The following is a 22,840-nucleotide window of genomic DNA, read 5'->3' on the forward strand; positions in this document are numbered from 1 at the left end:
CAGCCAACCACCGGCGCCGTCTAATCAGTTCCGGACGGGGCCAGGCGTTGCCCCTTGTTGATCCCCGGCCAGAACGGGGCACTACGGGGAGAGACTCAAGAGAGAACCCTTTTACAAGACCGGCTGGGTCCGCGGGTGCACGAGTGGGAAGTTCATCGGAGAGCTCCTACACGTTATACTTTTGTGTAAGCAGTACCTCAGTGTCTCACACTGGAGAGGAGGGGGGGAGAAAGAAAGTCTGACGATAAGATGCCGGTGGTGCGTTGAAGGCTGGCGCGCGGAAAGACGATTGGAGATAACGGCGGGGTAAAGTAGAAAGATAATCGACAAGGGAAGGATTGCCTTAGTACCTTACTTACCTTTGGAGACGCCCGTGTGTGGGGTTTTGTGAGGTATGCGGTGCATTGAGACGCTTGCATATGAGGGGAACATGGATTGGAGGGGGAACCAGGCGTTGCGGGTCATGGCAACCTCATCACCTTCCTGGAAAGATGTAGTTTGTCGGGTAACTGGTACTTGTCTTCTTAAAAAGGAAGACGAGGGGCAACACAGCTTTGCGTGCTCCTGGGAAAGCTTCCAACTTGGAAACAGACCACAACACCAACAATAACAAGATTCTGTTCTTTTCCTGTTCGTGGCTTGCGGGAGAGATAAGTCGAGATCTCTTACCATCTTAGCTACAAGTGAGCGTCTGCATCTTGTAAGTCGACCCAGCATCATGACTTGGAAAGCTCAAAGCTGAACCACTGGCTAACGACAAGTAGACCAATCACCGAGACTGAATTGACTGTATTTCAAGTCATCTCAATACCAGCTCCAAGTGAAGACGAAAGGCAGCAAAGAGACGTCATCAGATCGTCCAATTTCACAATGGCCTCATCAACACCCATGACGGTGGTGGACGTCCACACCCACATGTACCCCCCGTCCTACGTCAAGATCCTCGAATCTAGAACCACCATTCCCGTCGTGCGCAGCTTCCCGCAAACACCAGACCCGCGCCTCATCCTCCTGGCCTCGGAGGAACAAGCCCTCGATGAGGCTACCAAGGATCCTTCAGCGAAGCCTCCTGGCCGGCCGCTGACCTCTCACTACGCCTCGCTCGACCAAAAGGTCCACTTCATGGACACGCACAAGATCAACATCTCGGTCATCTCCTTGGCGAACCCGTGGCTCGACTTCATCGATGCCTCCGAATCTGGCGCCATGGCCAAGGGCGTCAACGAGGAGTTCGACGGCATGTGCGCCGCACACCCGGGCCGCCTCTTCTTCTTTGCTGCTCTGCCTCTGACGGCATCACTCGAGACCATCTTGGAGGCCATCAACCACGTCAAAGCCCTCAAGTACTGCCGCGGCATCATCCTCGGCACTTCGGGGCTCGGCAAGGGCCTCGACGACCCGGACCTGCTGCCCATCTTCAAGGCCATCGCCGCCGCCCGCCTGACCATCTTCCTGCACCCGCACTACGGGCTGCCCAACGACGTCTGGGGTCCCAGGGCGAGCAACGAGTACGGCCACGTTCTTCCCCTGGCCCTGGGTTTCCCGATGGAGACCACCATCGCCGTGGCACGCATGTACCTGGCTGGCGTCTTCGATGACGTCCCAGAGCTGCGCATGCTTCTTGCGCACAGCGGCGGCACGCTGCCTTTCCTGGCGGGACGCATCGAGAGTTGCATCATGCACGACGGGCAGCTGGTGCGCGAGGGCAAGGTCGGCAAGGGCCGCCGGACGATTTGGAGTGTGCTCAAGGAGCAGATCTACCTCGACGCCGTCATCTACTCAGAGGTTGGGCTGAAGGCGGCCATCGATGCCAGTGGAGCGGATAGACTCATGTTTGGCACTGATCATCCCTTCTTCCCGCCATTAACCTCTGATGAGCAGGGCGAGTGGGAGAGTGTGAGCATGAATGCTGATGCCGTTGCTGTGGCGGTGGGTGAGGGAAGCGAGCAGGCCAAGGCCATCATGGGCGGCAATGCGATTGAGATTTTGAGACTAAAGGTGGACTGAGAAAGTAGCTTTGTAATGCAAAGAGAAGAAATTAAAAACTCACGAAAGTCAATCGTACCTTTAAGTGAAATGAAAGTGAGTGAATCTCACATGAGAATTGGTTTGAGTGCATGAGCGAGGCTGACCGCTTTCCCAAATGAGCCAGGTTTGGTGGGACCGAATTACACCGCCTGCCGGGCTTCATCCCATTTACCACTTTCTGCTGGCAATTCCTGAAAATATGGCAATTAGCCCCGCGATGTAGCTTCATCCTGCATCTCATCCTCACACACTCAGGCTCATCAATTCATCCGAATTTTACTTCCTTTTACTCGAGAGAACAGACCAATTCTCATTACACGTCAATTCAGATCACAATGGCGGCTGAAGTCCGCCGCTCTAACGGCACGCGCCTTGATGCGTCCCTCGGCATCACTGAGCGCATTGCGCCGAGTATGGTCGCTTGGACTGGAGACATGCGCAAAAGGTAAGTCCTTCTATCTGCCTCATAAAACTTCTCCATTAACACAACCCCTCAGATACACCGACTTCCAAGTCTACGAAATCAACAAAGATGGTTCCGTCCTCCACCTCACAGAAACTCGCCTTCCCCCGCCGCCAAAGGAGACCACGCCGCCTCCACCAGCACCTCCTGCACCCGCTGTTCCCGTAGTAGAAGAGAAGAAGGGAGAAGAAGAGCCGAAGCCAGAAGAGCCATCGAAAGATGGAGAAGCCGCCGAGAAGCCCGCCGCGGCCATCCCCGAAGTCCCCGCTGAGGACATTGCCCTCCTCGCCTCCCTCACAAACGACGACTTCGCCAACCAGCTCGTCACCATCTACAAGACGATATCCGCTGACAAGATGGCCAAAACCGAGCCCGTCACATCCCCCATCATGGACGACAAGGACAAGCGCTCCCAGCTCCACCAAAACGTCCGCCGCATCTTCAACTCCACCATCGACACCACCACCGATCCCACGGGCGCTATCGTCGCCCGAGTCCCGCCCCCTCGCGGCAAGGGCAAGGGCATGCGTGGCGGCCGCGACAACAACAACAACCGCGAGAACAACAAACAGAAGAAGAAGCAGCCCAAGGCCGTGGCCCCCGGCGAGGGCGAGTACCTCCACTTCACCCTCTACAAGGAGAACCGCGACACCATGGACGCCCTGCACCAAATCTCCAAGGCCCTCCGCATCAAACCCCAGGCCATCGGCACCGCAGGCACAAAAGACCGCCGCGCCGCCACCACGCAGCGCTGCTCCGTCCGCGGCCAGCGCGCCGATGCCCTCCTTCGCGCCCGCCTCTTTGGCGTCACCGTCGGCGACTACCGCTACGCCCACTCGCCCATCCACCTCGGCGCCCACAGGGGCAACGAGTTCGTCATCGCCCTCAAAGACTGCCTCGTCGCCGGCAACCCCGACCTTCCCCCCGCCGACCGCTCCTCCCAGATCCGCGCCTCCGTCGAGGCCGCCATGGCGAGCATGCACAACCCGGGCTGGATAAACTACTTTGGCCACCAACGCTTCGGCACCCACGCCATCGGCACCCACGAGGTAGGCCGCCTCCTCCTGCAGGGCGACTTTGAAGCCGCCGTCAACGCGATCCTCTACTACGACGAGTCCATCGCCCAGCGCGCCCTCGCGGGCGAAGTCCCGGACCAGGGTCACGCCCGCGACGAGCTGAACCGCCACCGCGCCTGCAAGGTCTTCCGCGACGGCGGCTCCGCAGAGGAAGCCCTCTCCCACCTGCCCCGCCGCTTCTCCGCCGAGGCGAGCCTCATCCGCCACCTCGGCCGCTCCACCGCCCCGTCCCGAAGAGACTTCACCGGCGCCCTCACGAGCATCACCCGCGGCCTGCGCAACATGTACCTTCACGCCTACCAGTCCTACGTCTGGAACCACGCAGCAAGTCACCGCTGGCGTCTGTATGGCAAGAACGTAGTCAAAGGCGACCTCGTCCTCGAGTCTTCCTCCGCCGATGCAGACGCAGACGCGGACAACGAAGGAGGAGACGACGACGCAGACTCCTCCTCCGCCCCAGCCCGCGCCCTCACCGCCGAAGAAGCCGCCTCGGGAACCTACACCATCCACGACATCGTCCTCCCCTCCCCGGGCCACGCCGTGGCCTACCCCACCAACGCCATCGGCGAATTCTACACAACCTTCATGCGCGACAACGGCGGCCTCGACCCGCACGACATGCTCCGCCGCCACCGCGAATTCAGCCTGCCGGGAGCGTACCGCAAGGTCGTCGTGCGCTTTCTCTCGGAACCCAGCTTCGAGGTCCGCGCGTACGAGGACGGCGAGGAGCAGATGCATCCCACCGACATGGACCGCATCCGCGCAGCAGCTGGGCGTGGCGGGAACGGGAAGAAGCGGGGCCGTCAGGAGGATGAGAACGCCGGGGATCAAGATGCGGCGAAGAAGGTCAAGACCGAGGCGGGTGCGGCTGGAGTGGATGGCGAAGCTACGGCGGATGAGCCGATGCAAGACGCGCCGGCACGGACCTCGGAACCGAAGCAGGAGCAAGAGCCGGAGCAGCAAGCGGAGACCACCGCCGCCGATCCGAACGGTACCCCGTCGACCCCCGAAAAGACAAAGACGGCCGTCGTGGTCACCTTCCAGCTCCCCAAGAGCGCCTACGCCACCGTCGCGCTGCGGGAACTGATGGGCGTCGACGAGTCCGAAGTCGCCGCGGCTCCTACGGCTGCCCCCGCTGCCCCTGCTGCTGTCATCACTGATACTACCGCTGCTGCCCCCGAGGCTGCCGAGGTACCAGAGACTTCCAAGACTACGACTGCGGAATCATGAAATACCTTACTTCACAGAAGGGAAAGATTGACACAAAAAAACAAAAGGCATCACCGCTTCACGGCTCAAAAAGGTGATCTACTTGGCATGTAAATGGTTGTAGACTAGATACCCCCTCGATAGATTCGTTGAATCAAGCATATATATGTACAATGCCACCTACAAGGCCAATCCTACTCTTACCAACCCACTTAGTTTGTTCCCTCGGCCATAAAGAAAAAGGGTAAACCCCAATCAGCATTGGCAGATTTCTTTTGTTTGTATTGTTCCAAACCGAATAGACAATCGCTTGGATACACAATAATGCCTACAGTCTTCGCTGAATATCCGCCGCCACCGCCGCTTGTCCAGGTACACGTCTGCCTCCGCTACATATATCCAGAAAGTAAATCTGACCCCCTGAAGGCGTAACATTGGCAATCCTGTGCCCGTAATGCCCGTCGCTTATTAAATCATGAAAAATGGCCTCCTTCTTCCGCTTGCTTCATCGCTGTAGAGTTGTCTCCCTTTGAACTCGGTTCTTTGTTCATGTTTCGCTTGTGGTGTGTTTGATGCTTTCCTCGATAGCTGGCCCAGGTTGCCGTGGTCATCTTGCCAAGGAGCAACAATGTACTTTTTGCTGCTTTGTGGTTGACGTGTCGCCGTGATTTCGCCGTATGTAACAATGTTACTGTCGTCACGACATTGTGCCTATCAGCCAATCATTGCTTGGTATCCCAGCCCCATACCTGAGCCAGGTACTTGGCCATGTTGACACGCTTCGCGCGCATTTCCACCATCCACGGGTGCTCGAGCATCCGCCATGGGCTCGCTCGCCTTGTGGGTTCCTTCTCCAGGCTGTGATAGGTCAGTACATGATTTCATAATTCATACCAAACTCTCGTCACTCACCAGCACTCGATGAAATACTTGAAGTTGTCACTCCAGAAAATGTTGGCATCCGGCTCATCCTTGAGCTTTGGTATCGGCTGCCGCACAATGTAGGTGAGAAGGTCGATCAGCCCAGCTCGTGGTTGCATCTCTGTGCCATCGGCCGGGAAGGGGAATCGATGTTGGGCCACTTCCAGCAGAGTTACGCCAGTCGACCACACGTCAGAGGTGATGGTGTAGGATTGGCCGGTGATGCGCTCGGGAGCCATGTAGTAGCTGGTGCCGATGAAGGTATTGGCTTCACCCTTAGTACCAAAGTCTCCTGAGACACCAAAGTCGCATAGCTTGACATCGCCATTCCTGCAGAGCAAAATGTTGGATGGCTTGATGTCTCGGTGGATAATACGCATGCCGTGCAAGTACGTCAGTCCCCGCAGAACGCCCTCGGAAATCTTGCCGAGAACCTTCTCGCCTGTCCGTCCACCGAGTTTCTTGACCTCCTTGTAAATACTGTCCAGGGAACCGCCTTCACAAAACTCCATGGCGATTGAAATCGTTCCCGTAGTCGAGTCCTCAAAGGCGCCATAGTAACGGCAGATATGCTCCGACGCGCACTCTTTGTTGAAACCCAACTCGCGTACAATCTGCTTCTTAACGTCGGGATCGGGATTTGTGGTAATTACCTGGGCATGTTAGTCTCCAATTTTGTCGGTGTGGGAAATGAAGCGTTCGCACCTTGAGGGCGAATGTGGTTTTTCCACCCTTCAATTTGGCTTTTGTGACGGCTCCGCCGGCACCCTCGCCGAGACTGCCGAGCTCCTCGATCCGATTTTCCATACTCGCGACCCTCCACGACTCGGAGTCGAGCTCCTCCACATCCAGCGTCCTGCCCCGCTCTAATGACAGCTTGTCAAAAGCTTCTAGACCCTGCAAACTGCCGTCCCGTTCCATACCGACACCGCCTTCGCTCCGCTCAGAGTAGATTGATCCCACCGCGGACGACGGGTCGGGAGTTCCTTGAGGCCGCGCAAAGCCATATTGTGAGGCAAAGGACAGTGCCGAGTACTGAGAGCCAGCTGACGTGGGGTTGCTAGCTCGACCATCCAGAGGGCCGAAGCTTCCAGATCTCGAGTGTGCCGCACTGCTCTCGCTACCGCCGCTGGCAGATTGTCCTACGCCTCCCACACGAGGTGGTTGCTCGTAAGGTGTCGACTGGCTGCCCATCGGCGTAGCCAGGTGAAGGGTTGGGAGAGGTGGTCGTGAGTTTACGGGTTGAGGTGCTTGTCCGCCGACGGGTTTCGCGTTTGGTGATGGGGGGATGGCGAGACCGAGTCGAGGTGTTCGGGCACCTCCACCTCGGCCGCCGGGAATGGCAGGGCGAAGGAGAGGAACTGGCGAGTTCATCATGGGGACGGAACCGGGCGTGGACAGAGGAGAGGGGACACTGGGCGGTGCCTACGTGAAACAATCAGTACGATTCGCTACAGAGGCCATCTAAAGAGCTCATCAGGCGAACATGCTTACCTGGTGAGGAGGCTCCATGGTCTGAGGTTGTGAGGGATTCTGATCGGCCATGGCAACGGAGGTAAGTTGGGTAGACCGAAACGATGCGGTTGAACCTGGAGAGAGTTGTACCCCAGACGTAGGATGCCACAAAGTCGCAAAAAAGGGCCGAAACCAAGCCAAACTACTTGACGAGGTAAGTCGAGGTGTGACGGCTGCGGTACTGGGCACAGGCAGAAAGACAGAAACTAGCGTGGTCGAATAGTTTCGTAGGAGCTGACGTAGCGTAGATCAAGTTGGAAAGCGACGGCCGCCGAGCGTTTGATCCTCTGGTTCGAGGCTGAGTAAACAATAAGACTATCGGGGGCGTTTTGTTGAAGATCAGAAGGCTTGGAAGCGAGAGACTGGAAAGTAAAACGTCGGCGGATAGCTTTCCCCGCAGGATTCAGAAGATGGGTATTGAGGTGGGAGAGAGAGTAGATTTGGGGTGCGCGGGTGACGTCCCGGTACCCAAGGTAAGATGAGCAGAGGCGATATGGATCGAGGTGGTAGTTCCTGGTCTGTATCGGGACCGGGGGACGGAAGAAGGAGGTTTCCTGCTGTTTCTCTTCGGAATGAAGGGACCGGCTTTGAGGTTTGAGCAGACCGGAGAGAGAGAGGGGAGCAATGCAAGAGCAAACGACAACGGCGCAGTGGCGACGGGCGAGCCCTTGGACCTTGGTTCCTTTTGAGAAAGACGACAGGAAAGTGAGTGAATGGAGTGGGATTCAAGTGGGCAAAAAAGGCGGGGAGCGGCGGGACGGGGACGAGCTTGGGCGCTAATTCCAAGGCCAAGTTCCAATGGAAAACGGGGAGGGGGCTCTGGGTAAACTGGGGGCCTTTTCAGGGCCTGATGATTGAATGCACTGGGTGACTGCCCTGAGGTAAGGTAGGTGGAGGTAAAGGCAAGGTATTAAGATGGGAGGAGGTACAAGGCCCACGTAATGGAGCCAATGTATCTTTTTGGGATGGCGCACTCGACCTGTGGTGCAAACTGCGGGACAGCTACACGAAGTGGCCAGGCTTGAGCCATCATTCTCTTGTACCTTTTTGATACTGTAAACCACCTCACCTCCTGATAGCGAATCTACCCTCCCAAGGAAGGTAGGTAGGTAAGTACAGCTTGCCTTACTAAGGTACCTGTGGTAAGTAAGGTACTGCCCGCCTTACACTCTTCCATCCGTCTTGCCTCATCTTGCACCTACACGAACGACAGAACAGCACCGACGACGACAAAAAGTCAATCAGCACATCAATCGAAGCTGCGCCGAAAACCAAAGTGCGCTCGGTCGCTTCTTTTAAACCCTTCCAGCGTCTTGGGGCAGAAAAATGCGCCACATTACGGGAGTCCCTTGCGTCGTCTGAGGTTCTGGCCCTCCCCAGTTGAGTATCTTCTAGCATGAGAATCGGCCCTGGGGTCTGGACTCTGGATTTGTAGACTCTGAATTGGGTTGGAGACGACAATGGTCTCCGTTTGTACGCTTCTACCGATACAACTTCGAGGCTGTCCGATCCACTGCACAAGAGTCAGTCAGTCACCATCAACTCGCTTCTGTGCGCCTATCTTTATCCGCACAATCCTCGAATAAGGACTGTTTGGCGGAAGACAAAGCCAATGCCGCTGTTCCGAATCGACCGTTGCAAGGCACCCGTCATCAGGACGCGTGTTTGACCAAGAATCAAGAAATGTATACACCTCGTCACCGCCCAACATAAACAAACCCGACACAGTACACCACCTCCAAACAGTCACGCTCTCCAGCACAAAGCACGGTGTGATGAGTGGGCTTCCAACCGTCACCACAGAGAGCAGCTCTGCCCACTCGGAACGCCCATTTCCTGGCGCTGCGCAATGGACAATGGGCAGACGCCTGACCAGTTACACACACCCGTACGGCGACGAAGTTTGAGAGGGCGTCCAAAGCCATGGGGGGCATGAGCGATGAGACAGGGGTTGCGCTGTCGTCGGTGGTGTGTCGTCCATGTCTTGGGCTGCCATTCGATGCCCTGCCCTGCAATCGCTCCTTGCGGGTTGCTCCCCCCTCTTGGCCCCTCCCCGGCCAAGCACCAAGCATCTCTTCGTGCCATCGTGGGCATGCCGCACGCCGCACGTCGCACCGTCGCACGCACCAAGCTGGGCCCTGCACTGATTTCCGACCGTCTTCTGCATGAGCTCGAGATGCACAATCCGGGAGACGTCCCCGATGCAACCTGACTCTTCTGTCCTTCCAGGGCGATGGACTGTCTGATGGGTGGGACGCAATTGTTTGACGAATTTGAGAAACTGTCGGGCCCTATCCATTGCTATACTGGCTCTTTCCGCGGGATTGGCCGTTGCTTTTCTCTCTAGGTATCCTACAACCCCTTGGTTGACCATGAATTCTAGCTGGTCTCCGGCCAATAGCTGGCGGGAATACTGAGCCAACGACACTCATCCCGTCACATTCACATCCTCACACCATCCCCGCGGTGTCCCCTACATGACTGCAGGATCAAAGAACAGATTAATGCGGGCTTTCGGCAACCAATCTCCATCCGTCCAATTCCTACATAAGAGGTCGGTGTGTTGATGAAACTCGCATAAGCCATTTGACAGCGCCGTTTTGGCTGAAATGGGGGGCATTTCCGGCGGCAGCATCTGAAGGAGAGAATAAGAAGAAACGGGGGCAGCACACGGAGCTCTTTTCGGCACATGCTGTTGAATGTGGCTCCTGTATACGGCACACGTTGACACGGCACATCTGCCGCGGCTTCCAAATCTTTTGGCATTACGACCCAACAGCGTCGGCATCGCAGTCCGTTTGAGCAATTCCAGTCAGCTGATTGCAGACCCAGGCGGCGAACTGGTGGTTGCAGACATGCCGTTCTTATTGCTGTGCCTCTTCCACCGGCGATGCGGCACGAATAGGGTGGTTCCCCGATGAGGGGGGAAGCATTTGCAGACAAGCAGCACGCACGACCATTGGGGTCCGAATCACGGGAAGAGTTTTGTTCGGTTATTGCCTCTTTCTCACCATCCTACCCTGTGGCCGGTCCGGCGACGGCGATGAGCCGACAAGCGGTTAAGGTGATGACTGTGGTGTTTGACGGGCCACGGATTCGAGACCTCACCGCATTATCCGCACCGCTGGACCTGGACCCTGATCAGACGAAGGCCCGGTTTTTCAAGGCCCTGCTCCAAAACACCTACGTGGTGTATCGCAGTTGCATCGTCTTGGTCGGGGGATTTCCGATGCCCACTTTGCCAGCCTGGAACGCGTGCGGCGTGCCTGACTAGTCGCACCTCTCGAGTACCAGACAAGAGAGTGAGGCAAGATGGAAGCAAAACTTGAAGGCAGGCTTACGGCGTAAGTTCTGCTGACGTTGTCCGGCTATGACAATTCGTCTGTCAAATCCGGGCTATTGGGTCCCAGCTGCGAGGTCAAGTCAGAACCAGCGGTATGTCAGACGGGCACGTCCGAGAGGGAGAAACCCAAATCATCCGAGTCCATCTTATTGAGTTGGATTGTCGGTCCAGCTGGCCTCTATGCTTCCGACAGTCAGGAAACGACATCCGGCTGCGATTTGGCTTTTCAACCCCTCACTATGTTCTCCGCAGGCGTTCTTCACATCCAGAGCCCGTCAGAATCGGATTAATCATCCGACACGGAGAACGCAAAGCGGGCGAGTGTCTGCTCGACTTCTGCTCGTCGGTGTCCGAGGCTCCTGCTCATGCACCAGCATCTGCATTCGTTCCAGGAACAGATCCCTGGATCCCGCCAAGGGGCACAAGGCGGAAACTGCGTCTATGCTGGCCCCATCCCTGGGCGGGAAGCAACGTTATGCTGTCATTAGCCTCAGCCCTGAAAGTTTCCGGGCCTCTGTGGCTCTTCTGCATCGAGCATGGTCCTGGCTAGACACTCCAACATCGGCTCGACTCATCTTGGAAAGGCGCTGGATGTATGCTTTCTTTCCCTCTGCCCGACGCACAGATGGTTGAGTCGGAGGGGGAAAGTTGTCGTTGCCTACGGATGAAATATGCAGTCTAGAGATGACAGGTGTGTGAAGTTTGACCGTGTCCAGTCCACGTAGATGCATTCTGAGAGGTATTACACACCATCATAAAATTCAGACTCACACACTCAACCGTCCGCCGCCCCCGTCGATTACCGCTATAATCAACAAATTCATCTGGTATCATCACCACGGCCTATGTCGTAGCGGAGAAAGTTAGCGAACTTGAAGGAATAACTCCGCACACATAGGTCCCGGGTTCGAGTCCCACATTGTTCTTGTAAAAATCCTTGCATCATTACACCTGAGGCTGGTAAGAGCCTCCTCGGATTTTTCGTAGGCTCCCTATGATAGGGAGCTGAGCTTTTGTTTTGGCCACTGAATGAACGACGGATGGATGATACCTCAACTTTGTCGGCTCAGATACGTATTCTCGCTTGCTGTCCTCTTACTGGCCAATTTGCCTTGTCACTCGCGCCGTTGGAGTCCCCGGTCACTCACTAAGGTCACTCACTAAGGCACTGTAACTGCGTAGCTCCGTTTCTCTAGGCGCGCGTCTACCGTCTCAATGCGGAGCCCTGGTACTGACCGCCTTCCATTCCAATTGGTCTGCCCCACGCCAGAGCCCCCTGGACCATTCACCCCACCAGCCCGCCGCGCCGAAGCTTTGGCACTTTGCAACCAAAAACTTTTTGGACCCTTGCCCGAAAATTCTCAGACGTTGGTGCAGCTGCTGCAGTCGAGCCCATCACCATCACAAACTTTATGCTACAAGTCTCAGGTCCACGATCAAATCGCGTCACAACCGGCATAAAACAGAACAGAGACTGATCGCCCTCAATGCCGTCCTCTGCAACCCCCAGACGACCGGGCCGTGCGGCCGAAGATGAGGTTCCGGTATCCTCTCCCGCCAACTCTTCCGGCTCCGAGTCCGAATCCGACTACCTCGACAGTCCCGCCTCGCGCAAGAGACGGAGAACCGACCCCACCGCCGAGCCCGATCTCGAATATATCGAGAACGATGATGACGATGAGGAGGAAGAGCTCAAGGCTGTCGTGTCTACCATTCAAGCCCCCTCAAGATTCAAGCGCGCCGCCGCCGCCGCTGTCGACCAAGCTCCCCAGACCTCACGCCCAGCAGCGCCGTCGCAAAACACAATCACTGCGCCAACAGACCCCAACACCACCTTCTCCGCCATAAACGTACGGCCATGGCTCGTACAGTCGCTGGCCAACATGGCAATCAAGAGACCGACGGGCATTCAAAAGGGCTGCATACCAGAGATCCTCAAGGGCCGGGACTGCATCGGCGGAAGCAGGACGGGTTCCGGTAAAACGGTCGCCTTCGCCGTGCCCATCCTTCAGAAATGGGCCGAGGATCCCACCGCCATCTTCGGCGTCGTCCTGACCCCCACCCGCGAGCTCGCCCTGCAGATCTTCGAGCAGTTCAAGGCCATCTCCTCCCCACAGAGCCTCAAAATCGTCCTCGTCACCGGTGGCTCCGACATGCGCTCCCAGGCCATCGCCCTCGCGCAACGTCCCCACGTCGTCATCGCCACGCCGGGCCGTCTGGCCGACCACATCCGCACCTCGGGCGAAGACACCATCTGCGGCCTCCGCCGCGTCAAATACGTCGTCCTCGACGAGGCCGACCGCCTCCTTGACGGCACCGGCCCAGGCAGCATGATCCCCGACGTAGAAGAGTGCCTCTCCGTCCTCCCGCCCTCCTCGAAGCGCCAAACCTTACTCTTCACCGCCACAATCACCCCGGAAGTCCGCGCCCTCAAAGACATGCCCCTGAAGCCCGGAAAACAACCCGTCTTCGTCTGCGAGGTCGACACCCAGGCCCTCGCCATCCCCGCCACGCTCTCGCAGATGCACCTCCAGGTGCCCGTCACCCACCGCGAGCACTACCTGCACACCTTCCTCCTGACGGACGGCAACGAGGAGAAGTCCGTCATCATCTTCTGCAACCGCACAAAGACGGCGGATTACCTGCACCACCTGCTGCGCATGCTCGACCACCGCGTCACCTCGCTGCACTCGGCCCTCCCGCAGCGCCAGCGCGTCGACAACCTGGGCCGCTTCCGCGCCGCGGCGGCGCGCATCCTCGTCGCGACGGACGTCGCGTCGAGAGGTCTGGATATCCCCGAGGTCGGGCTCGTCGTCAACTACGACATCCCGCGGAACCCGGACGATTATATCCACAGGGTCGGTCGCACGGCGCGTGCGGGGCGGAAGGGCGAGGCGGTGACGTTTGTCGGGCAGAGGGACGTTGAGCTCGTGTTGGCGATTGAGGCGCGTGTGGGTAGGGAGATGGAGGTGTGGAGGGAGGAAGGGGTGAATTTGGAGACGAGGGTCCTCAGGGACGCGCTCAAGATTGTGAGCGAGAAGAAGAGGGAGGCGTTGTTGGAGCTCGAGGAGGGGAGGGAGGTTGGTGGCAAGAGGAAGAGGACGAAGCAGAAGCTCAATGCGTGAGATTGTGTGGGAGGGGAGAAGGAAAAGTCACTTGCTGTTTGAGATGGGAACTTGCATACTGGCGTAGGTTTGATTTGTGTGGGATAGACAAAACAATACCCAATAGACAACAAAGTCTTCGAGAACTTCTGACCACGATGGCCTCTGAGGAATGATGTTTAGTAGTCACCACAGCTTGAACTTGTTCGTTTCAGAAAGCTTGAGATAAACGGTGCCACCCACCAGCTCCAAGGCTCACCGATTCAGAACGACCAGCAAGCAGTATTAAAGGAGAGCAACTGAGCCTCGTTACGTTCCGCTCTCGCTCACTCCCCACGAACCCCAAACCAATTGGTTCGGGAACCATTGTCCAACAATGCTCGATGGTCTTGTTATCCTGCCTTTGGTGATAAAGCTTAGTTGATGTTGAGAACCCCTGCATAGAGAATAATGTCTATTCCGCATCTTCATTCACGCTCCCGTTCGTTCGTATTCGTGTGAGCTATGTGAGAGAGCGTAGGGGGGGCAAGATGGACGTGGTTAATATGTCCTATGTTGTCGTTCATGCTCTCTCTTATATTCGTGAGTGTAAAGTAAGGGAGCATAAGGGAAGGAAAAGATGGATGTAAGTGACTTATCCTATATTACCGTTTATGCTCCCGTCGTATTCGTGAGAACTAAGTAAAGGAGCGTGAGCGGGAATGAACACAGACTGCTTTGTTACATGTGCGGGTATGTTCACCCCTCTGATCTAGATTTGCTTTGGGAACTTATTGAGGTTACGCAGAGCCAATCCATCCAGAGGGGACTCGGGGTAATGTAAATCAATAAGGTTGAAGACGCCGCAAGCCCTCGCTTAACGTGAGAAAATGCGTGTCGATCCGTAGTCTTCAAACATGTGAGACATTCTCTCTGGCGATGTTTGACTCACACTTAGACCAAGTCGATGGGAATGATTTGTTCATCACCGTTTATACGAAAGTCCACCGGACTTGTCTTGGAAATCAAGTTTAAGGCTTTGGGGCTTAGACACGAAAGTACTCAACTCACATGTGAGAAAGAGGACAATGGAGCGCATGGAAGCTTTATCAAAGTAGTTTCATATTGAGCAAATCATCTGAAGATTGCTTAGTTTGGATATATTTTATGCACTACGTGCGGAAAAAGCTCACCCTATATAAAATCCTCTCAGTGATTTCCCTTCAATAGTGTACGCTGACATACGTATTTCTTGAAATTAATATCTCAAGGTTATGTTGAGGTGTGTCTAGTCAAAATCAAAGGGAAAGAAAGAGATGCCCTGATAGGTAAGGTGTTCATATAGATTTCTAACATCGATATAACCAGGCCATCTCCCCCGCTCACTTGCTGCTTTATTGCTGTTGTAAAGCTGCTGACGTATTTTATTCCCATACAAATGATCCAGTTAGACTGGTAAGCTCCATTATTCTCGGAAGCTCTCAGTACAGATTTGAAACCGTAAGATCAGGTCTCTGACTGCTGCTGCTGGTCTCATGTGCCCACTTATGTAGATGGCTCTAAGTCTCTGTACTATTCGGCCCTGGGAGCACGGCTCTAGAATATCGGCTGTTGTAAATGAATAAAGGGGGAGGGACTGCGCTCCGTCTTCATAGGCTTTTCTTACGCATACAGCTGGACTGTAACTTATTATCGTCTTTAACATATTGATTTGAAACGAAATTTCTATGGTCAGGAATTATCTGGACTAAGTTGTCGGTTGTGGGGCGCTCTGAGCCAGAGAATTTGGTGAAGATACAGCTCTACACTCTAAGTCTTCGGAGTCCCACTCGAAACCAACAACGTCACGACGGCGGCGGCCAGTTTCCAACCAACACCACCTTTCAACATCGCCGTAACCTAGCCAGCTGTCCCTCTCGGCCAAGACTGCCTTCAGTCCCCCTTGGTGCAGGAGATGTCTGCCACGAGCATCACGATGTACGAGCTAGAAGAAAGACTAAATGGGTACGGTAGGATTTGGTTCGTACCTGCCGAGGCGTACAGTTTCTAGTTTCCTGATGGAGCAGGGGATCGGCCAGGGGTTCCTCACTCTGTGCTCACGAATACGAACGGGCACAGAAATGACGATGCCGTGATGGATGATGCGAGCATGATGATCTTACATTCTGGACGGTCTCTATTGTAAGGTCCTCAAGACCAACTATGCTTTGTCACTCAAGGCAAGATAACAAGGCCCTTGAGCATCATTGGATAATGGTCTCTATCTCAGCTGATCTGGCGTGAAGCATGAGAATGAACGCGGAGCAGAGGCCCGATCGTTCTTGCTTTTATCATCGTCATCTTGAGGGGGCAAGCAGCCGTTTGGTATCTCGGAAACACACCAATTTTCCGATTCCCATATCTCATGAAAATGGCCTTTGACGAAATGACCTGTTACCGTTGCACATTACCAAGCCTTTTGGATCTAAAGCTATCCCAGGTTCGGTGATGCCTTCGTGCTCACGGATTCTATTGCTTGCCACAAAGCATCAGCAATCACTTAAAATGCATGATCAATGAGGTCTTCATATCACAAACACAGCAGCTGCTTTGATAATGGCCATATATGGTACAGTCTAGCTGACATCGTTATAAGAGGCAAATGACGATTTTGCTGGCTACTTGACCGCCGATTCAAGGAGGCATACACCACTGCCGGTAAACCGAGGATCATATCTCACTTCCACACCTATCATCTCCTAGCGATAACCGACGCTTCGCCGGCTCTGCAATAGAAATCCCGGACCTACCTTCACAATGGCCATCGGCCGAGATGCACAGGCACGGGCTTGGGGATGAGACTTTACACACAAAAGCACAAAAGCAGTAGTGTTCCCGACAACCAGGAACCACTGAACCAGAACACGAGACAAAAGTCGGCTAGCCTCGTGTACCAAAATAAGCAACGGGTACACCGCAGGGAGAGAGAGAGGGAGAGACCGGGGAGCCGGGCTACTGTTCGGGTGCTTGACCTATCAAGAGACCAGCTTCGTGATGAAGAGGAATGTTTGCGAGGCTGCAGTTTGTTTACTTTCTTTCTTTCTTCTCTTCTTTGAATGTTAATTCCACGCTTTCGATGGACCTCTGCATTACTCCTTTGTCATTTTTTTCTTCTCTTGGACATTTAACCGCAGCCCTGGAGCCAGATTAGGTGCAAGGACATGGGGCGCTCTGAAGCAAGACGTCTCATATATCTAGAAAAAGAAAACATGATACCCGACATGGTCCTGGTCCAGGTTCGCGGAGCAGCCCCGAATCAGCACCCAACCCACATTCCCCATACTCAAACTCAAACCATAGGCCCTGGCAGCTGAGGCTCAGCTGAAAGCTCAGCCAAGCCAAAGGTCGAAATCTATCCGGCCGGCCGCGAGAGACGTCTCGGGATAGACATCTCTTCTGTACACCACCTCAGGACGTGAATCTGAGACCGGTGGGCTTGGTCAAGAATATTTTCTTTAGATGGCAGACAACTTTGAGGTCATACAGCTTCCATCCCTTGCATCAAATGTGGACCCCCCGTCCGTCCCGTGGCGGCCCCCGGCGATCTCGAAACCGATGAAGAACAGCAACCATTCCGCAGCGACGTCCGACAGCGGGATCGCTCCCCGGCGTTGAAACGCAGTTCAGACGAGTCAAAATGGCTGGGGTGGGTTCGGGAACGCTTCATGAACCACGGCAGTTTGGGAACAACAAACGTTCGTCACATCATCCGTCTCTGAACTAAAATCAGAGCCGCATGGACTTGGACTAGGACCTAGAGTCACGGCAGTTTCATCGGCGCCGGGCTTGGTGAGAGGGAGCATATCTCCGGCCCACCGTCCTGAATGTTCACAAGCTCGCAGCAAAACCTCATTGCCGAGAAAAGACCACGGGCCCTGCATTGAATCCCGTCCGGCGTCCGCTCTTTTCTCTCATCAGTCATCCATTCCCGTCCCATGGATGGAAGTTTACGTCCACACCCCCCCCTTTGCTCAGATCCACATGCTTAGCAATTCTCATGAATCTCCACGTGGGCGTGTGGCTGAAGCGATTTTCCAGCAAGCAGAGAGTCTAGACCGCGAGCCCCACACGATTGGGCGAAAATCGCGAACCAACTGGCAACGAGAAGAATCACTTGCAGCATGTTCGAGATGGGAACAGAAAAAAAGGGCAGAAAAAAAAAAGGGTAGAAAATTTCCCCCCTAGTCAATATCCACCGTGACCAACAGATCCACAATCAGTCACCAATGTAAGCTACTGACGCCTGCCCGATGGAAAGCGGACCGGGTCTAGTTGACGTCAAGAATACGTGGAAAATGCCTGTGAAGAGGGAAAGAGGGCAAGAAAATTTTCTCCATCCTAGCCTCTTGGATACCTGAAGTCCACTTGGTGTGAGGTTTTCTGTGATTGATCCACTAGTTCGATCCCGCGTAACCCAGATCCCAGCGGACGAAAGAATGAAAAACTTCGTCGCGTGGCTCTGGTTGGACGCCGTGGCGATGTGTGTGCCTGGAGGCTCCGACAATTGACAGCCATGAGCCCTGTCGCACATCAGCCCTGGCAGCCCACAACCTCTCACACGATGGCACCGTGGTCCGTCAGGCTGAATGACAGGAGCAATGGAACACCGAGACGGCAAGCGAGGCTCCGCAAATGTGAAAATCAGGAGCGCAGGACCGCAGAACCCCTGTCTTCCACGCTAGAAGCACGCTAGAAGGTTATATGATTCCGCGCACGGTCCATATGCAGTGGGACTCCGCCAAATGGAAGGACGCTAGAAGGCCGCGAGAAGGCCGCGATGTGACAGGGGTGTTGCGTTTGAAGAGTTTGAGAGCCTCTAACCCCCTTCTTCTGGACATATCTCGTTCTTATTTCCGTGGAGGTGCAGTTCCTCCGCAAGGGGCATTCGAAAGGGCGCCCTATTTCTGGATTGTCGTGCATATAGATATTAACCAGTGAGTCAGCACCAGTATCGAACTTCCATTGTCGATTAACCCCGACAGACGTACGAATAATCCAATGCAAGTCCGTACCCTGAGAAGATAACCCCGAAACGTCGGATCGAGTTGAACCCCCAGCCATGAACGACGACATCGTGCAGCAATGCCACATAGGAATTCTGTAAACTGCAGGGCGTCTTCGGTGCAAACCGAGAAAGAAAGACAAGAAAACTCTCGCAAGCCACACCCCCGTACGGTACCCGGGGCCTTGTCCCAACTGGAAACCCCCCATCACGGCGACATTCCGGCCGCACATCGCCGAACCGATTTTGTCCACGTCCACGGGTATTCAAATCTGCACCGGGGCAGGCCGCGGAGGCTTGGGAGGCTCGTTAGCGCCGCCGCAGTTCGAAGCACGTCCAGCAGCCGTATAGGCAAAAGACTGCAGAGCCACAAAGCCTCGTCCGCGTCGCGTGGCACACACGCGGAAGCGGGAGCGTAGAACATGCCTCGGTAGTACATACATACATGCCAAAGAGTCATCCGGTATGTGCGTCCCTTTGACCAATGGTACGATATGGCTGCGGTGGCACAAGCCACGAGCCGTGAGCATAACAGCCTTGTGAGATGCAATGCGGTAGAGTACCTTGGGTAAAGTAAGCAAGCACCGCCTCACGTCTCACAGGACATCTCCGTGCGCAACTTGGGGATTATGAAAGTACTATCCGCCGTGTTCCCTGATTGGTGACTTGACGGCTCGCGGCGCCAGTTATTGGACACATTCGGACGGAGGATGCATGTCAGCGGGTGCGGAATCGGTATCGAGTGCTGCACAGCAAAAATCGACGCAGACACCCCGGCCGCATTCCGCGAGCGAGTCCGAGCTTTTTGCATACCCTCGCTCTCTTACGGGTATGGAGTACGATGTGTGGTACATAGGTACGGATTCTCTTCCGCATCGCACCCAGCCCTATCTGGTAGGTAATCCAACCCTGCAGCTAGGGAAACGGCGAGTTGGCTGCTACGTTCCATTGCGTACGGCGGTGACGATGATGCGCTGCGCTGCGCTGTGCTGTGTTGTATTCTGCAAGAGGCTTACCAATGGAGATGCAGTGCAAATTGGCGATATCCAAATGCGATGAATTGCTGCTGCTGCTGCTGCTGCTGCTGCTGCTGCTGTAGGCAAAGTAAGCTGGCCTCAGATTCCCCCGAATCTCCATCAGCCTGTTCAAAAGACTTCCATCCATTTGTCACATTGTGGATTATCTCATCCGAGGCCTATCCGAACCAAGCCCTCCCCGCTTGCAGGGCTGCAGTTCTCAGTTCTCGCTTCTTCGGCGATTCCACGACGCTGACACATGAACGGAGCGGACTTGTGAGTATTGGGGGGCAGTCTGATGATTTGTATGGAGTATACGCACAAAAGACCCCTGATCTCGTCATCCCGCGGTGTGGGAATAAGAGGATGGGAGTGTGTAGGTGATTATGAAGCAGGAGAGAGAGCATAGACCACTTGGCCATTACCGCGGAGTTGGGATTGGGAATCATGGGACTACAGAGTGAAAGAAGCTTTTAGCTCTATTCGGCATTTTCAGTCCAATCTCAATGACGCGAGAGCGTGGGAGTGAGGAGTGGGTGTGGGCGTGGGTTGGATCCCGTTCACGGGTTTCACTGATTACTGATGACTCTTTTACCTGTTCTACCTATCTGTAGACTCCCCGGTTGCACATCTCTCTCTCTCTCTCTCTCTCACGTGTGAGAGAGTTTTGGTTTGGCGGGGTCCAACGTGCTCCTCTACTCGCCGATCTAGGTGGCCGTCCGTCCGGCCGTCGGGGCCACGGCAACAAGTGAACCGTGCGGGTAGTTCGGAAGGGCTCGAAAGTATGGAACTCAAGGGTCTTGGAGAAGTCCAGAACAGAAAACAGTCACGCTTCATCAGACGGCCGCTTTTCAAAGATGCCGAACTCCCCTCCCCCTCTCACTCTGTCTTTCTCCCGTTATCCTCCGCATTAAATCCGGATTCATCGTCAAAGCTCTCTTCCGCTCACTTATCTTCGGACGACACGGGACCGTTTTTTCTGGGAAACCCCCCCCACGTCTTTATTGTTTCCCCCGTTCCCAACGGAGGGAGTCGGGAGGATTAAAGGTAGGAGAGATTGAATACCGGTAGACACCGGAATAGAACAGTCAATGCTTTTCGACCCGTCTGCGAAAAGCATTAGGAATCGCTACGGGTTACGGTACGGCCCACGCGAGTTTACGAAGGATTTCGTTACACAAGGCCGTGTAGCCGTAGACGCCCGTATTCCGCCGTACTCGTCCCCAATCCGGGATTTTGTGCAGATCGTGGGGTTTGGTACGGTAGCCTGTAGGTCAGGTACTCCGTACCACGGAGTAAGCTTGGAAGCTTTCCGCCAGGCACAGCCGGCCCCCAAATCCCGCAACACTGGGATTCGAAGCCGGAAGAATGTCGACAAGTCGACGATCACGCGCGCCACGCAAAAGGGAAGTTTTCGGGCGAGCTGTCTTGATCCCACCCCCCTCCGCTTGCTGGGTAACTTGTGAGAGCTCCTCGCGAAGTTTGGCCCGGGCTTCATGTACGCGTGTGTAACCCTAGAACCGATGGTCCCATCTCACGCGAGACTGAGGGTAGCTACGTAGGGCAGGCCCAATCGAGGGGTTGCGTCTCTGTCAAACGGCCTCGCGATTGGATGAACCAATCTCACGGGTTGGAACTTGAACGGCGAAAGCGAAAGAGAAGAAGTACTGTGGTGGTGGTGATGGAAAAAGGTTACGGGGCACGCATGCAGCAAGCCACGCTCTCGATGATGCCGTGGGTTCTGATCTGACCTGGACAGACCACATCCTCGTCTCCCCCGCGTCCACGTATTGGCGTATAGGCGCAGACTGGTTGCAGACAGGTAGTCGTATGTAGGCAGACTGAATGGCAGACTTGGGACGGAGCCACTGGCAGGACGGAGTAGAGTACCTAGAGTCGATGGGTCATCTCGACTCAAAGCGGAGCGGAGCACGGCGATTTCGACCGACCGACCGCTATGGGTACCCGGGAACGAGAGAGAGAGAGAGAGAGAGAGAGAGAGAGGAGGGGTGTGTAAGCATTGCGTTTTGTGGCTTGAAGACCGCCAAACCCTGCCATTCGCGTCGTGCCCCCAGGACATTCAGATCTGCCCGGATGACTGGTGAGTCGATGACCAAAGATGAGCCATAATACCTGATTTGCACCGTCAACCTGTGGCTGTTCGCTGTCAAAGTGTGAGCGTAATCTTTTAGAGTTGTCTGCCCCCTTCACTTTGACATTCGCTCCGTGCCCCGATTCACGGTGCCGAAACGTCTCCGACGCGTCCCCCCCCCAATCTTTCTCGGGCGCGTCTAATGCCCAGAAGGCGGCCCTTTGTCTTTTCTGTATGGGCAAAGTCGGAGGGAAGCTTCGGCGCGGTGGGTTTCTCCCTATGGTTTCATCACTTGACACCTTTCAGAGATGTCCCCCGGGCGGTGCGGGCTTCGTGATTCCCGGGTCATCATCGTCATCGTCACCGTCCTTGCTTTTTCCCTCCCTCATTTTTGCTGGGCCATGGTCCCCCGTGGAAACAGGAACAAAGTCGGCGACGCGCAAATACTTGTTCCTGATACTTGACTGATATTTCCATTCTGTAGATCGAAACAGATCAATTCGAGCCCGATGAGCAAAATTGATCAAGCGTTTTGGACTCTATTGGGCAATTTGGGTATCTAGACAAAAAAAAGTTTCAAGCCCGGCCGATCAGGCTTTTCGTCCAAAGTCTGCTGCGGTGGCCCCCGTTCGAATGAACCCCGTCGCCCGGGGCAATAGTTCTTCACGATGGTCCGGGCTGTGAAGTTAGAGCACCGTACCTTGCTTTCAGGCTCCGACTCATCATGGGCCTTTCCGGGTCCTGTGGCTGGGCTGCCCGCGTCTCCCCAAGACGTGGACTCCAGGCACCGACCGCAAGGTACTTTGTGTAAGGTACGGACAGGAATGTTTAAGCAAGAGTTATGCCGAGAGCGAAGGGCGTTATGCCTAACCCGGCCGAGTAAGAGGAAAGTAAGTGTAAGGATACCGTAATGTAATACGTGTAACAGGAAGGGCGATGAGACTCCTGCTACGTTGCTCTCTCTCTCTCTCCCTCTCTCGCGCGTCAAGGCTCAGCCCTACAAAACGAGTGTGTGGCTCGGGGCCATTCGTAAATCCGTACGGATCTACTCCG

The 22,840-nt window shown here is 55.2% G+C and overlaps 8 protein-coding genes across 8 annotated transcripts; 6 read left to right on the forward strand and 2 right to left on the reverse strand.

The window, feature by feature from the left end:
* Positions 1 to 870: 870 nt before the first annotated feature.
* Positions 871 to 2,007, forward strand: CCOS01_15236 (amidohydrolase; the record flags this gene model as incomplete). The annotated part of the gene is made up of 1 exon (XM_060463378.1): positions 871 to 2,007. The coding sequence occupies one exon, from the start codon at positions 871 to 873 to the stop codon at positions 2,005 to 2,007; it is 1,137 nt and encodes a 378-aa protein (XP_060305981.1).
* Positions 2,008 to 2,363: 356 nt separating this feature from the next.
* CCOS01_15237 (tRNA pseudouridine synthase D) lies at positions 2,364 to 4,797 on the forward strand (the record flags this gene model as incomplete). The annotated part of the gene is made up of 2 exons (XM_060463379.1): positions 2,364 to 2,473; positions 2,526 to 4,797. 2 exons carry the CDS (start codon positions 2,364 to 2,366, stop codon positions 4,795 to 4,797), a joined length of 2,382 nt encoding a protein of 793 aa, XP_060305982.1.
* A 701-nt stretch (positions 4,798 to 5,498) lies between these two features.
* On the reverse strand, positions 5,499 to 7,242 carry CCOS01_15238 (uncharacterized protein; the record flags this gene model as incomplete). Its single annotated transcript, XM_060463380.1, has 4 exons — positions 5,499 to 5,634; positions 5,689 to 6,350; positions 6,403 to 7,122; positions 7,192 to 7,242. The coding sequence occupies 4 exons, from the start codon at positions 7,240 to 7,242 to the stop codon at positions 5,499 to 5,501; spliced, it is 1,569 nt and encodes a 522-aa protein (XP_060305983.1).
* A 1,949-nt stretch (positions 7,243 to 9,191) lies between these two features.
* Positions 9,192 to 9,359, forward strand: CCOS01_15239 (uncharacterized protein; the record flags this gene model as incomplete). Its single annotated transcript, XM_060463381.1, has 1 exon — positions 9,192 to 9,359. One exon carries the CDS (start codon positions 9,192 to 9,194, stop codon positions 9,357 to 9,359), a length of 168 nt encoding a protein of 55 aa, XP_060305984.1.
* A 1,376-nt stretch (positions 9,360 to 10,735) lies between these two features.
* CCOS01_15240 (uncharacterized protein) lies at positions 10,736 to 11,188 on the forward strand (the record flags this gene model as incomplete). Its single annotated transcript, XM_060463382.1, has 1 exon — positions 10,736 to 11,188. The coding sequence occupies one exon, from the start codon at positions 10,736 to 10,738 to the stop codon at positions 11,186 to 11,188; it is 453 nt and encodes a 150-aa protein (XP_060305985.1).
* An 854-nt stretch (positions 11,189 to 12,042) lies between these two features.
* Positions 12,043 to 13,680, forward strand: CCOS01_15241 (DEAD/DEAH box helicase; the record flags this gene model as incomplete). The annotated part of the gene is made up of 1 exon (XM_060463383.1): positions 12,043 to 13,680. The coding sequence occupies one exon, from the start codon at positions 12,043 to 12,045 to the stop codon at positions 13,678 to 13,680; it is 1,638 nt and encodes a 545-aa protein (XP_060305986.1).
* A 6,054-nt stretch (positions 13,681 to 19,734) lies between these two features.
* On the forward strand, positions 19,735 to 20,079 carry CCOS01_15242 (uncharacterized protein; the record flags this gene model as incomplete). The annotated part of the gene is made up of 1 exon (XM_060463384.1): positions 19,735 to 20,079. One exon carries the CDS (start codon positions 19,735 to 19,737, stop codon positions 20,077 to 20,079), a length of 345 nt encoding a protein of 114 aa, XP_060305987.1.
* A 1,208-nt stretch (positions 20,080 to 21,287) lies between these two features.
* On the reverse strand, positions 21,288 to 21,584 carry CCOS01_15243 (uncharacterized protein; the record flags this gene model as incomplete). Its single annotated transcript, XM_060463385.1, has 1 exon — positions 21,288 to 21,584. A coding segment is annotated over one exon (297 nt), but the record flags the coding sequence as incomplete, so codon positions are not given.
* Between the last annotated feature and the right edge of the window lie 1,256 nt (positions 21,585 to 22,840).

Source organism: Colletotrichum costaricense (genome assembly GCF_030867565.1).
Source record: "Colletotrichum costaricense strain IMI 309622 chromosome Unknown Scaffold_23.1, whole genome shotgun sequence".
Lineage (NCBI taxonomy): Eukaryota > Fungi > Ascomycota > Sordariomycetes > Glomerellales > Glomerellaceae > Colletotrichum > Colletotrichum costaricense.